Source organism: Phragmites australis, chromosome 16, assembly GCF_958298935.1.
Source record: "Phragmites australis chromosome 16, lpPhrAust1.1, whole genome shotgun sequence".
NCBI classification, from domain to species: Eukaryota; Viridiplantae; Streptophyta; class Magnoliopsida; order Poales; family Poaceae; genus Phragmites; species Phragmites australis.
This window is the reverse complement of record NC_084936.1, coordinates 27,812,501-27,824,739: the sequence shown is the minus strand read 5'-3', so window position 1 is coordinate 27,824,739 and position 12,239 is coordinate 27,812,501. Positions and strand designations below refer to the sequence as shown.

Here is a 12,239-nt window from a genome sequence, read left to right as displayed (position 1 = left end):
CACTCCAGCCTTTCCAGCTTTGCAACTTCCTTATTTGGTAGTACCAAGTGCCCCTTTGGATTAGATAAGATTATCTCCTCGGAATCTTCTTTTTCCATATGCTAGTACTTACTATGCACTTTTCTTATCCAGTATCATTAAAAAAAACGATGATAACAAACCCTAATTTGCCAAATTTCGATAGGTTGCCTAGAAAAATTATGTGCACGACCAGAAATGATTTGGTTTGGTGCTTGTCTTCTGATCATTAAGGTACTAGATCATTGTGCTCTAAATCTCAATTGATTCAGCATAACGTTTATACACGTCCAGTGCCAGGTGGCTACAGGTTTCTTCCCGATGATGTGTGATATCATGTGTGCTAAAAATTTAGTTTTATTGTAAAATTGGCAAAAACACCAGAAAACTGTGACATATGGTGATAAAAATATATTAAACTCTAAATTGACAAATATGCAAGAATTATGAAAAACTCATCAATCAAACTTTCCAAAACAGCGCACTTGGTTTTTTTATCATTAAGCCACCAGATCATTGTGCTCCGAATCTCAATAGATTCAATATTCAGTAGAACGTTTATAGGCACCCAGTGCCAGGTGGCCGAGGGTTTCCTCCGGATGGCATGCTACGTTCCTCCTCCGGGTACATCTGTCTAAATGCTGCTCGAAATTGTAGCAGCAATAGCTCGTGTCGCGCGCTGCCAAGTGCGCCATTGCTTTCAGGAGCCCATCGCCAAATGGAGAGTGATGTGTGCGTACATGAGTGGAGCACGATACAAATCAGAATTTGGCCAGCAACCCTGTACCTGAGTTTAACAAGAAGAAATTAACATCTTAAAATTAAATCTGGATAATTAGTCCTGCTAATCCTCTGGGTTCGTAGTTAAACCCCATGTTAAACCCCTCAAGTTATCGATAGGCATCACTACAACTTTCCGCGAGCGCACAGGGTTAACTCCACAGTACTAGTAGCCAACCGGCAACAGTAGCAAGCAGTGGGCTACTGCTAGCACGAGTTATATCGATCTCATGCTGTGAGCGACTGACTCGACGAGCAAGTACCGAGTATCCTTGTTGCTCCCTGCAGGCTGCAGCGCCTGCTACCCCACTCTGCTCGTTGGCTAGCTCACTTGCTGTCCCTTTTGCATGACTGCTCCGCTGCTACAGAATACTTCATTTGAGACGGTTCTCAACCCTCATATAAGATGGTTTCATTTCTGTCTGTTGTAAGGTGTCTTTAATGACCTCTCTAATGACATATAATTTGATAATCATATGTAACCGATATCATAAAAGATTCACAAAGAAAGAACCGTCTGAGATATATGCCTTTCAAGTAACCACGTACAATAAGGACCATCTATGATATTTATTTCGCAGATGATTTGTTTGGCAAAACCGTGTACATTATATTCATATTACATACGGTTTACTTTTTTAAATCATATCGCAGAAGATTTGGGTTGTTGGGCTCCTCCTCCATAGAGGTCCTCATCCTCTTCCTCATCTCCCTCGGGCTCCTCCTCATCACCCTTGTCGCCGTCGCCCTCCTACTTGGGCTCCTCCTCGTCGGAGCTATCGCCGGCGCCCTCCTCCTTGGGCTCCTCGTCATCGGAATCACCACCGTACTTGTTGGTTACCTCGCTGTCATCCAAATTTGCCGCCTCTTTGTCATCGTCGCCATCGTAGCTCAATTCTTCCTCTTCCTTGTGCTCGAGCTTAGGCTCAAACTCGTCTTCTTTGGACTTGGACTTCTCCTCGTGGTCTAAGTCCTCCTCGGCGTTAGGCTCACAAACTTCAGATGACATCACCTCCTCGTCGTAGCGAGCTCGATGAAGAGAGTCGCCGGCCAATTGTTTTCGGCACCCTCCTCGACGCAGGTGACCGGCGACAACCGCAATAGCGAAACCAACGGCGACGAATTAGAGAAGTAGGAACGGTGAGGAGGAGGAGAGGTGACCATGGTGTGGATCTATCGAGAGTGAAGTGAGAGAGATTTTTTCAATTAGAGTGAGAGATTGAGAAAACCCTAACCGCCTCCCACGCGAATACAAAGCGCGAAACGTCGTTCACTCAGCTTCCCAACCTGACCCTTCATATCATGGACAGTTCCACATGAGAAACAATTGCGCTCACGACCATATCACAAACAGCTCTTATGAAAATCCATCTTTCATTTTATCACATACAATTCACTTAAAGAACCATTTGTGATATATGTCATTATGACAGATGGCTCCTACAAGCAACCGTATGTGATTATATCACATATGTTGGTTGTTGGGAGAAGTCTATGATGTTGAGTTATCCCATATGATTTTTTTATTGGCGGTTTTTTAACTGAGTGCGATATTACGTGCAATAGTGATGGTAGTGGTCGTACCATTGGCAAGGCAGAAGCAGGCTCTGGGCGCCCCCCGGCCTCCTGAACTAGCTTGCACGACGCTGGCAGTGCTCTTTTCGCGATTTTGCCTGCTCCATGCTCCAAAACAGAAGCTCTTTTTTCCCATGTTGTATCATCATACGAACGGACGAACATACATGTTTTCTAAGAAACTAAATTGAAATGTGTCTTGGTTTATATGTGATGATGGATTGATAATGTTGATAATTTATGACTTTGTGCTTAACTATGGAGTTAGAGATGCATGTTTGCTTATCTCATGGTATGTAGATGATAGATGAAACTTGACGGTAGACGGTGGGATGATCAGGGCTAAGCGGCGTGCTTAGTGCCAGACGATCAAGGAAACTGAACGGAGTCAAATGTGATCCTAGTTGTACATGTGAAAAATAGACAAAGTATAAAAATGTAGATAAAGACTATGTGTTGATAAAGTCAAGCGAAAAGGATGCCGATGCAAGTGGCAAGGCGGACCGAGAGATCGAGAGAGAAAGAGACTTGCCAGAGATTAAGATAGCAAGACAGAGTACACGTGTCGACATCGGATCGCTTGTTTAAGGTGTAAGCAAGTGACGGTGAGTCACCCTTTGAGAAACATGTAAGACAATTTCGCGGTGTGACCTCAAAACCGTGGAAGGATGGAGTGCATGTGGTATCATCGTGAAGCATACATTGAGACGAAGTTAAGTCATGAAGGTGTCATAGCATTTGGTTGATAAGGAAAAAGATAGACAAAAATACCCTCGGTGATAGTTATAAGTGTAGTAGAAGAGGGGACATTTTGAGAATAATCTAGAAAACTTAGGTGTCAAAAAATCTAGGCTATAAATAGAGAGGAAGGGATGATTGAGCAATTTGAAAGTTATGTGGTAAGGTTTTAGCATGGAGATATGAGTGCTTAGCTTATGTATTAGGTGAGAACTTTTTGTATGCAAAATATTTTGTAACTTGCTGAAAATAAGATGTTCTTCTGCAAAAAATGAAGTTTATATTTTCTCTTATACTTGTGTTCATCTTTTTTCCTTTTTTTCTATTGACTCCTTTATTTGGTTGCAAGTTTCTTGATTTTCATTGTAATTTTTGTTTTTTTAAGATGAAATTTTTTACCATATTAAAGTGATTCTTCATGTTACCAGATCATAAAATTCATATTCAGAATTAGTCTTGAATTTACTTACCTCTAAATTATTAATTTGAAGAGTTTCTTCACCCGATGACCATCACTTACATACCATCCTTCACATTTCTAAGTATTTCTTTATTCACCCGATGACACATGTATTGATTTTCAATGAAATATAGTATTTAATTCCATCCATAAGAGCTCTATTTTCTTAGAGGATTTTTTTTGCAATATATTTCTCTTGAGTTTTTGTTTTCGCGTGTTGTTTTACTACGTTGGGTAAAAAAAATAGAAAAAAATTATCTAAAAAATTAGTAAGACGTTTATTCATCGTCGCTCTAATCGCCATTCCGGATCCGACACTTTCCTTTTCTGTGAAAAGTATATATGACTGTGCTTGAACATACATACATACAGCATGTTTACCACTGGTTCTGTTGCCCTTTTGTCTTGTGTACTGAATGCCCTGTGCAGTTAAACAGCGGAAGCTCTTATTCACAGGCAAGTAACGGTACATGCTTACGGTACATTATAGTTTTCCTTCTTTGAAAATGAGGACTTGTGTACTGAATGCCCTGTGTGGCTTGGACCGGTTGATGCCTATAATTTGAAGAAAAAATATATTTAGTTATTTATATCTATTATTCTAAGCTAGTTCAATGATATAAATATACAGTATCATTCTATCTAGGAAGTAAAGCTCGAATGTAGCTGAATCCGGTAGATACAAACTCTACATCCATTCATACAAATGAGTTCACTTATTAGTATCATAAAATTATCTTCATAAGTAACCAATCATAATCTTAAATCTTATATTCCACTCATGAGGTTTTAGATTTAGTCAATCAAACAAAAATTCAGCTTAGACTATGTAGACAGATATCACCAATCAAATACTTCTCTTTTTAATAAATATAGTTTTTCTTAGTCTATCACCCCTAAACCTAATTATACAATATAGTTCTACAGACACTCGTTCGGTAAACAAAACACACGATATAACGTAACCTATCGTAGCTCGAAAGAGATTAAATCCCTTTCAGTTGAGAAGTACATACACTGTCATATAGTTGCTGCTGCCTGATACACGGCATCTGCACGTCACACCCAAACATGCACCGAGTTTTTTAAGAGCAGTCAAACAAACAGGAAATAGACCAAGAGAGGCAACAACAAAAGGACATTGAAACATTAACCAATCAACACTAGCTGAGCTACGTCCATAAGCTGCTAATCAATTGCCCATTTGGCAATTGGCATGACAAATATTCCCTGCTACTTACTGCCAAATTACCCAGCAGGTGATTAGATTATCACAAGGAGGTGAGCACGTCGTCTCAGCCAATGCACGCGACGAAGATCTCCACCTCTCCCCATTGGCCACACGAAGCAGTCAAAACAAACACAGGCGCCTATGAGGTTGAAGATTCCCTCTGATGGCGATGGGAGCGAGGATCTCCTCCGGTCCTCCCCTGGCCTTGATTGGTCCCTCCGGTCTTCGGGGCTTGTAGCTGTCCGCCGACTGCGTGCATGCGCGCGGCGCGCCGGCGACACCGCAACATGCAGCCGCGCGCCAGTGCTCCCGCGTATGCGCGCGCAGTCGCATGTGCACCGCAGCGCGAATCGCTGCGGTATCCGCGGCCGGCCGCAGGAGGGAGGGAGGGAGCGAGCGAGGAAGACAAAGCAAGCGGCGGCGGTCAGTCACTCATGACTCGTCTCCGCCGCTTATTTTACTGCGCTGGACGCATGAGCAAGCACGATCCAGTCCTGCATGGGCTGCTCGCTTGTTGCCTTGTTGGTTACCGAGGAGTGGTTTTTCGAAGGGCTGCTAGGTAGCTGCAGTGCCGGGCATGTGCGGGCTCTGCAGCTTCGTCGGACAGGTTTGGGGCCGGCCGGCGTCGTATGCGAGCGCTCAGTGCGTGCCGCGTCGTGACCGTCTCATGACTCGGCACCGACGTGTGCACCGTCACCTCTTTTCTCTCCATCGTTATCTAGCATCTCTGTTCTTTCGAAGTATCTTTAAAAGGCTATAAAATCTATTTTCGATATCACTATATAGTGAGTCTTCCTAATAAAATTTATTCTGATAGACTCTCAATATATATTTCCTATATTTCCTCTTATATATCACCGATGAGTGGATTCCACCCATCATCTCTCTCCCCTCTCTTTTCTCCGTCTGCATACAGAAGCCACACGCACGTGGCTGAGCTCGCATGTGCTCGTTTTGATGCCGTCTAGCGCCGTGAAGCCCCTCGTCTCTGCCTCCTCCTACTGCCTACCGACGTCGTCGACCTGCCGTCAAGAAACCCGAGCGGATGGCCTTATCCTCCTGTTGTGGCTCTCCCTACTCTTCTCTCTCTCATTTGCTCTCTCAGTTGAACCATAGCAAATAGCAGCTTCCCTCCTCCTCTGTCTCTTCTCTGACAAGATCCACATCATATAACTGTTGCGAGCTCCTACCTTCCTCGGCGTCAGTATTTTCTTTGCCATCGAGTGAACCTAGCACGCGACTGTCTGCTCTAACGCCGATCATGGCAGGTCACTTGACTCCGCCACCGAGAAAGCCCACGGCCACCAGTCCCTCCCGACGCCATCTAGAGCTGTCGCTCCTCTACTCAAGAAAGCGCGTAGCCCGGGCTAGAGTCTTCCTTTCTCAAGCCCGGCACTGCAGCAGGGCTTTGCTGCCGAGGAAGCTTGCCATCGCTGGTAGTCACGTGCGGACGAGGGGTGGGCCTGGGGCTGGTTGGGTATTTTTTGGAGCGAGGGGGCGCTCCCCAAAAGTAGAGAGCGAGATGGGTGATTTTGAGAATGGTAAATATTAGGAGTGGTATTGAAAAACTGTTGGAGCTATGTTTTAAGTTGAAATTTTCTAAATTTAACTATAGAGAGTAGGATTAGGAGACTCTTGAAGATGCTCTTACTACTCTTCTTCTGGGATAAGAGAGTATTGCGTGTGTGTACATGCATGGATAGATCGATTTGAGGCAGTGGCGGAGCCATGGCCTGACGACTTGGCTGTTACCCGAGCTCCACTGTGATGCGTCATAGAGAATAGACTATTGTCCAACTGAATTTTGGTAGCTTCAGCTCAGACAAAATCAAAGTTAGGCCGGTAGTGTAAATTTTGTTCAGGCTGTCGATTTTTTGTGGCTTCGCCATTGGTTTGACGGGTAAAGGTGCATGTGTTAGGGTGTGTTTGTTTGGAGGGTAATGATAGATGGGATGCGGTCATTCTTGTATTTTTGGATATGTTCATTCAAATTATCTGTTTGGTTAGATAAGTAAGATGAGTCAATTTTTTTATTTATGTGGAGAAATGATGATGAACAGTACGAGAGTAATTAACTAAATTATATCTCTTAATTTTAAATAATAATTATTAATCATACAATAATCAACACGTATTAATAATTATCAATACTAATCTTATCGTAGTAATTACTAATTAACAATAAAATATGATAATTATCACTAACAATACTCTAATCGACGTACCAATCGTATACTAATAAACACACTGACACTTAATAACCATAATCTCATACTAATAAATACTAATTATCAATACAACATGATAATTATTACCAATTATTTTACTAATAATCATAATTAGCTAAGGTGGATGATCTCATCCCGCTAAAATTAATAGATCACTCTATCCAATATATTTAAAAAATATTTCAAAAATCAGAAGATCCTATCTAGCCGTACTTTAACCAAACATCTAAAAATATAAATAACAATCTCCTATCCAACGTTATATCGGCAACCAAACACGCCGTTAATAAAACAGGAAAAGCACGCTGGGCCAGTGGTTCGCCCTTTTCCCGTACGCCTCATCACGTGAGACGGCCAGAGAGGTGCGACTCGGCGGCCGGCGTGCAGTGCAACGGACGCTACCGCGCGGTAACTAACTCGTGGGGTGGTACCGCGGCCACTCGGGCAGTACTTGAGCAGCCGCAGCCGCAGCCGCAGCCGCAGCAGTAATTCTTGCTCACTCCCAAACAAACACGGGCATGGGGGATGGGGCATGTGCCAGAATCTACGCACACGACGCTACTTATCAACTGGGCCACCCCGATTGCCTGCCGCTCGCGTACTTGCTGGATCGATGGACCTGGCGTGCCGTGCCGGAATCGGGATCCTCTGAATCATGGATGGAAAAAATCTTGACGCTACGGTGAAACCGCTGCAGCATTTTTCGCGAACAAGATAACGTAACCAGATCGCCGATGGAATAACGGCCTCTCTGCCTCGCGCCCAAAGGGTGAATACTGGATGGAGTGCATCAAGTCGGCAACGGTTAATTCTTTTTTATTTGAGAGTATAAGTCGGACGCATATGTACGTATACACTGATGTAGATGTGTTCTAGTACACATGTAAATAAAACTAGATGCATGATCTCACGTAGCGCGAGCACGCACTTCTCAAACCTGGGTGGATAGGTTTCACTATAAAGACCTTAACCAACTGACCTGTGCTTTGTTTGCGGCAACAGTTAATTCTTAACCATTCTACTCTGTAAATACATTTCTATGTACGATACTATCATGTAGAAACAGATGTACCCGCCCGAGCATGTGCATGTCGGGGGTGTCGCCCATTTGCGGCCGCGTCCCAGCCCACTGGCAGCCGTCGGTTGCCCTCGACGCACTCTCAACCATCTGTGTTGAGGGTGTGGATCTCGACTGTGAAAGAAATGTAGAAACAGATGTACGGGTAAAAAATCTTACTTGAAAAAAAAACAAAAGTAAATAATCAATTTTTTGTGGAAATTAAATTCTACATTTTTTCTAGATGGAATTGAATTTCACATGAAATGTTTTGTAGAGGAACTTGAAGTCTTGAACTATGTTGAGCCGAGGAAGTGAGGAGCGTGTGTGCATCATCGGCAATGTCCGAAAGCTCAGACTTGGAGGCCTGCAAAAGCCCATTCTGTTCAGCAGCTTCAACATTGCGCCCAATATATTTGGGCCATGCAGTTATTTAGGCCCATCAAATGAGCCCATGCAGTTCTCTCTATTGGGCCCATACAGCCCGTATCCAGTCTATGATTTTCGGCCCATCTTAACCCGGCATTGGAGGTTGCAACTCCTTTTCTTCCGTTTCTTCCTCGTCACGGGTCAGCTCGCTTCGTAACTTGTTCCTCCACCGAGGCGGAGGGAAGCGCCGCCCAGATCGCCGCAGCCGGAGACGGAAGCGAGCGCTCCAACACCGCGCGGTGGGTAACTAACTAGTCTCCTCCTCCTCATCATCCTTATGATTTTCCGCCGATTTCTTCGAATAGGGCAAGGGGCATCACAAGTCAGATCTTGCTACTCACCTCCCGGTCGGCCCGATCGGAAGCCTGGAAACGCGGAGGGGGAGCGAACGCTATCCAGTGGCGTCTCCACCTGATGGGGCAATCACCTCGCGGCGGAGGCCGTACCAGCCGAGGAGTGGCCACTTTGGCCCCCCTCCAGCCCTCCTCTCCTTTCATCCCCTTTTCTCCCCCGATTCAGTCCTTCTGATCCATTTGCCCCAAACCGCCAGATCTGTTTCTTCACTTCCTGTGGCAAATTATTGTATGGCTTGTCGAGGTGATGATACGAGTGTTAGGCTGATAGCTTGGAAAATTGTCTTCTGCAGGGAGCGTTGTGCAATCAGTCACTGAACCTGGCAATAAAAGATGGAGGGGCTGAGTCGGAGAACGGTGTGTTTATTGGTGCTCTGCATCTTGCCGTTCTTGCGCCCGGCCGCCGGCATCCGCTTTGTGATTGATAGGGAGGAGTGCTTCTCGCATAACGTGGACTACGAGGGGGATACGGTCCATGTATCGTTCGTGGTGATAAAGGCTGACACCCCGTGGCATTATAGCGAGGAAGGCGTGGATCTTGTGGTAAGGGAGCATTTTTCAATTATGTGCACCCTACATTAATAAGCAAAATAAACATGTAAATATCTCAAGCATTCTTGGGTAGGAAGGCAAAGTCTATGTAAACCTCTGTATGTTCTGTTATTTTTTTTACAGCTGGTATGCCATTTATATTTGTGTAATTTCACAGTAGTTACTAATCTTGAGATGTAGTCAAGATATGAGTAGTCCCATATATTTTTATCTCAAATATGTGATGCGCTGGCATTTTCAGAAATTGTTACGGTAGATGTTTAAATTAAATTTTGTGTTCCCTTTATATTTTATCACTTTTTACTTTTAGTCATCTGCATACACGATTGCAATCACTTCTTATTTTTCGAACAACACAGGAGAGCGTGTTTTTGTATTAAGGAGGAAAAGAAGCGAATCACTTCTAACTATAGTATTTCTTGATAGTTCAATTTGTATGCATAGTATACCGATTTCACTCTTTAGCAATAACAAACTGCTAGGGTACAATGTTGAACTAATAGCTCCACAAAATTACATATGCATCTATGTTACAATTTACAAGTGTTGTATTATAGCGAATGGACATTATAGAGATTAACATCCTGATGGCCAAATTATTGGATTAGCATCATGATGGTGTGGGGCTTACGACTTGTGCCATGATCATGTGGAATTTAATACCCATCATTAGAGTTTTTTGTTGCATACACAGATAGGAGAATATAAGATTTTAAGGCTTCGATTATGATGATGGGATCTATGTATTTCGTGTAAAGATAAATAGATTCTTTAATTAACTTGTCTGTTTTTATTGTAGACTCCCATGAGCAAATGTGTTTTAAGTTACAATGTCTGATTGTCGTGGAAGTGTTTTCAAGATATTTATCAGCTGGTCACAGTTTCAACTTTCAACTCCCAGTATTCGTTAATTGTGCTGAACTTTCACTTCTTGGTGCCATTGTTTTCTTTTCCTAGGTTAGGTACCTTTACTTCTGTAAGTTCTGCTTGGGATTATCTTTGCTTTTTTTTTTTACTAAAACATAGATCTTTTGGTGTAGACATTTTGAGTGAATAGACCCGTTGACTTGTTTTGCTTGGTGCTTTTTGGTCTCATTATCACATAGCCTTGGTAGAATCCTTCCTATGAAAAATATACACAATCAGCTATTATTTCCCCCTTGGTTCACCTAATGACGCAATTGCATGAATGCTTTTGTGCTCAGTAATATATTCAGTCTGGTTGTAAATCACTCTGGTTGCCTGTTAATTAGAGCTTGGCAGCATTTCCTTGTTACCATCCATACTCACTGAGTTATTATAACCTACAGTTAAGCTGACTCCATTTTAATTAATGATAGGTTAAAGATCCTAATGGCGCTCAAGTCCGTGATTCTCGCGATAAGACTAGTGATAAATTTGAGTTCATAGTCCAGAAGAGAGGTGTCCATCGCTTCTGCTTCACCAATAAATCTCCGTATCACGAAACCATAGACTTTGATGTGCATGTTGGCCATTTTTCATACTTCGACCAGCATGCCAAAGATGGTAAGAATCTCTGTAATTTCCTTAACTCTAGGTACAGAAGAACTTAGCATCTAACTTCTCTTTTCTGGATATGATGCAGAACATTTTGCACCGTTGTTTGAACAAATTGCAAAGTTAGATGAGGCACTCTACAATATTCAGTTCGAACAGCACTGGCTAGAGGCCCAAACTGACCGACAAGCAATATGTAAGTCTCCTCTGTTACCTTCCCCTGAAAATACTAATTTGAGGTTTTCAAATGTTCCTGTGTTTTAAAAAATAATAATAATAATGTTATAACTTGTTTATCATGGGGAGCAACACCTACGCTCTGCTTAAACCATCAGCATTAACCAACTTTAGCTGTTTGCTAGCATCTACACTTTATAAGTGGCATTCATTTTTCATTGCTTACTAAATAACCTAAAAAAGAGATGCCATTTTCCTGGCACTGTCACCGGAGAGACATGAATGCCGTTTTAGTCAAATCTGGTGATTGCTGGCCAAATATGGTGTACAAGCACCATTAATGATATCCTTTTGTGAAAGAATTGCTGAATAGGTTTGAATTTGACCATAATGAGTTTGAACTATGCCGGAATTGAGGTAATTTGGTATAACTATGCTGGATTTCGGCATTGATGCTAACCAAGTCGAGAAATCTTGGAACTGGCAAATACATTCTGGTTTCTAGTGGGCTTCCTTCTCTCCTTTGCTTGCGATATGCTTTTTCAATAGCTGTAGCGTCAGTGTCTGTCCCCTTGGGTTATCAGCTTCTAATATATATGCCAAGCTGGTACCATCCCGTGAGGAGTTAATAGGTTTCACCTTGTATGATGCAGTGAACGAAAACATGAGCAGGAGGGCATTACATAAGGCGCTCCTCGAGTCAGCTGCGCTGATCGCCGCCAGCGTCATCCAAGTCTATCTTTTGCGCCGGCTCTTTGAACGCAAGCTGGGGACATCTAGGGTTTAATGCTCTAGTAGCAGCACCTCGACAGCTCCCCTTGTAGTCATGATCCCAGCATAACTGTTGAACTGAATCGTATGGTTGCTAGATATGCCGATACTACTTGTTTGTGGAGTCGTTTTACATGTAATCTTTTGTGAGTCCATAGATGAAAAATCTGGAAGTTAAAACTGTCGTTAGTACATTGCAGTCTCCGTATTACCTCCACAATTTCGCTTCGTTACCATAGAGTTCCCAAGCACAGTTGTTTGTATGAGTTCAAATTTTCCTTTGGGGAGGCTATCCATGCCAGCCTTGGACGCGATAGAAACCGTTTGCTGTACTGTGTACTATGCAACAAAA

The 12,239-nt window shown here is 43.0% G+C and overlaps 1 protein-coding gene across 1 annotated transcript; it reads left to right on the top strand.

Moving 5' to 3' along the window:
- Window positions 1-8,620: 8,620 nt before the first annotated feature.
- LOC133895883 (transmembrane emp24 domain-containing protein p24beta2-like) lies at window positions 8,621-12,120 on the top strand. Its single transcript, XM_062336406.1, has 5 exons — window positions 8,621-8,755; window positions 9,163-9,412; window positions 10,762-10,948; window positions 11,028-11,135; window positions 11,770-12,120. Exons 2-5 carry the CDS (start codon window positions 9,203-9,205, stop codon window positions 11,901-11,903), a joined length of 639 nt encoding a protein of 212 aa, XP_062192390.1. The 5' UTR covers window positions 8,621-8,755; window positions 9,163-9,202; the 3' UTR covers window positions 11,904-12,120.
- The last annotated feature ends 119 nt before the right edge of the window (window positions 12,121-12,239 follow it).

Excerpts from the sequence above, each read along its gene's own strand:
- LOC133895883 (XM_062336406.1), top strand. The coding sequence starts at position 9,203 with ATGGAGGGGCTGAGTCGGAGAACGGTGTGTTTATTGGTGCTCTGCATC. Across the intron at positions 9,413-10,761 it reads AGGAAGGCGTGGATCTTGTG|GTTAAAGATCCTAATGGCGC; the intron begins GTAAGGGAGCAT and ends AATTAATGATAG. Across the intron at positions 11,136-11,769 it reads AACTGACCGACAAGCAATAT|TGAACGAAAACATGAGCAGG; the intron begins GTAAGTCTCCTC and ends TGTATGATGCAG.